We start from the raw sequence: 3,013 nt of genomic DNA on the forward strand, positions 1-3,013 counted from the left end.
CTTCAATCTTTTTACTTTACATATAAGATTTTTCTGAAGTACTTTGTAAAGTTTGACCGACCTTTTTTAAAAAGTATCAACATTCACAATACGAAATCAGTACTATTAGATGCGTAATGAATTTAATTTTCATATTATGTAATTTTAGTATTGTAGATGTTGCTTTATTTTTCAAATAAATAGGCCAAATATTACTAAATTTGACTTCAGAAAAATCTTATAAGCAAAGTAAAAAGGACCTGGAAGGATCTGAACCAACCATAATCTTAGGGATCTCGGTTGAATATTCAGATTGTATTCTAATGTTTATACTTAACTTCAAACAATTACCTTCCATTTCGGCCCGACATCACCTGACCAGCGCTCTTTCTTATTGTTGTCGCTGTCGGCAAGTGCCTTGGCCGCGGCAGGGCTCACACCCAAAGCGGGGCTGACAGTTCCCGGCTAGTGGTGAGGCGTCGAGATGGTGCGATGGATCCCTCCGTTGCGGCGGGCCCCTCGCATTGGATCGAGGTCGCTAACTTACCTGGCCGCACCAAAAGCAACCGCATGGATGGTTCTCCTTTCCTCTCTCTCTTCTCTTAACTGAACAGATTAGAATTAATTTGTGAATGGTGTTGGATAGCTCTCACCCGCATTATGTCTGCGGATCCGTCCGGACATTTGTGGTGTCCATTTACGGGTTAGGAGTACTTAGCATTATTTGAAATTAATATAAACACTTTGTTGTATACCGGAACCAAGTAACCTCAGTTTCCTTTTCCCAAAATACGAACTAGAAAATGTTGTACTCCCTTCGTTCCTAAAAATTTGTCTTTCTAAAGGTTTCAACAAACGACTACATACGGAGCAAAATGAGTGAATCTATACTCTAAAATATGTCTATATACATCCGTATGTGGTAACCATTTGAAATCTCTAAAAAGACAAATATTTAGGAACGGAGGGAATAATATTCATGAACCATGGTGTTTTGCGTTGCAGTTAGCTAGTTACAACTCTTAAAACCATGGTTTCTGAGAACTGTGATTCGTTCTTTGGCTCCAAACCTCGCCTGAATTTATAAAAATTTCGAGCAGCTTAATTAGCAACAGTCAAGCCGTTCTCCTAGACTTGATTTATTCATTCCATGATTATTACGTAAGCTTGCAGACGAGAGCTGCTACACGAACGGACACCTGAGTACGACGCTCATCGACTGGATCCCGGGCATGCCGCCGATCAGCCTTGGAGACGTCTCCAGTTTCGTCCGCACCACCGACCCGGACGACTTCGGCCTCCATTTCAACATCGTGGAGGCCAACGGCTGCACCAAGGCCGGCGCGCTCATCATCAACACCTTCGACGACCTAGAGGCTGACGTCCTCGCCGCCCTCCGCGCCGAGTACCCGCGCATCTACACCGTCGGCCCCCTAGGCTCCCTCCTCAACCACCAGCTAAGGGGCGACGACGATGCCTCCGCCATAGGCCTGAGCCTGTGGAAGCAGGACACCGAGTGCCTCGCGTGGCTGGACACGCAGCAGCCGGGCTCCGTCGTGTACGCCAACTTCGGCAGCCTTACGGTCCTTTCCACCGACCAGCTCGCCGAGTTCGCGTGGGGCCTCGCGGCCAGCGGCCATCCGTTCCTCTGGTCCATCAGGGACAACCTTGTCCCCGGCGCCGGCGCTGGCGCGAGCTCGCTGCCGGCGGAGTTCATCGCGGCGACGGCAGGGCGGTGCTGCCTGACCACGTGGTGCCAGCAGGATCGGGTCCTTGGGCACCCGGCCGTGGGGTGCTTCCTGACGCACAACGGGTGGAACTCCACCTGCGAGAGCGTGGCGGCCGGCGTGCCGATGGTGTGCTGGCCGGGGTTCGCCGACCAGTACACCAACTGCAAGTACGCCTGCGAGGTGTGGGGCGTGGGCCTCCGGGTTGACGAGGAGGTGAGGAGGGAGCAGGTGGCCAGCCACGTCAGGCATGCGATGAAGGCAGAGGAGATGCGGGGGAGCGCGGCTGGGTGGAAGGCCAAGGCGGAGGAGGCAGTGGCGCCCGGCGGGTTGTCGTGCGAGAACCTGCAGAGCATGGTCAGAGCGCTCGGCTGTGTCAATGCTGCTGAAGTCCCAGGAGTTTAACTGACCGACCAGTATCGGGGTCACCCGGTCCTCAGGCAAAGTGTTCTACGACTGCAATTGCAATCAGTGATGCCAATAAAGTGCCTGTAAGGCTTAAGCCACTGCTCGTTATTTATTTCGTACTCTGTAATTCGAATATCCAACACAGCCGTCTGATCGCACCGTGATGTAGGAGTATAATATGCTTTTGGATCGTTTGATTGATGCGGATAAATGGATTTTGGGCACAAGCTTAGCTTGGTACAATTAATTCAGGAATCTGATAAACAAAACGAGCGTTTTCGGTGACAAGTTTAGTGAAGCATTGATGACAACTTCAGTTGATAGACATGACAATTTCATGCTTTAGTTTATTTTTAACAGAAAATCAGCGTGTGTTAACTAAATTGTCATCCTTGCATCACTAGAATTGTCATTGAAAATGTTTGATGTCATGTGCTCGTACCTGACGTATCATTTTCATTAATTTACACAGTGATGAAGGAAGAAAAAGATTTAAAGCAGGACAGACTCTGAAACATAAAAAATAAATCATACACACTACAATGAATTATATTTTAAAGAGTGAACTTCCGTTTTGACGTTTTATTTTAACAATTTTGTCGCAGACTACCCCATTTAATAGTTTTCCATTGGATTACCCCATCTAGCGAGAACCGTGTCGTTTTTACCCTCATTTAGTAAAAGGTTTGCCAGTTTTTATCCTATTTGGTGCTCTATCACCTGGATCTCGACCATTAGGTACACGTGGCATATGTCATACTGCAATTTTGTGTACATATGCACCTCATTTACATTACGAAACTGTTGGGGCAAGCGGTTCGCTAAGATGGCGCAAAACAAAAACAAAACCTATCATTTGAACCTGGAACATGTTGTAGATCTATATCACAATTCATGGG

The 3,013-nt window shown here is 47.6% G+C and overlaps 1 protein-coding gene across 1 annotated transcript in view; it reads left to right on the forward strand.

The window, feature by feature from the left end:
- Positions 1 to 2,359, forward strand: part of LOC119330939 (UDP-glycosyltransferase 85A3-like) — a 26,836-nt gene extending 24,477 nt beyond the window's left edge. Inside the window, exon 2 of the mRNA XM_037604082.1 lies at positions 1,153 to 2,359. Within this exon, the coding sequence (XP_037459979.1) occupies positions 1,153 to 2,111 (959 nt within the window). The 3' untranslated portion in view covers positions 2,112 to 2,359. The remainder of the gene's footprint in view (positions 1 to 1,152) is intronic.
- The last annotated feature ends 654 nt before the right edge of the window (positions 2,360 to 3,013 follow it).

This window comes from Triticum dicoccoides, chromosome 7A (genome assembly GCF_002162155.2).
Source record: "Triticum dicoccoides isolate Atlit2015 ecotype Zavitan chromosome 7A, WEW_v2.0, whole genome shotgun sequence".
NCBI lineage: Eukaryota > Viridiplantae > Streptophyta > Magnoliopsida > Poales > Poaceae > Triticum > Triticum dicoccoides.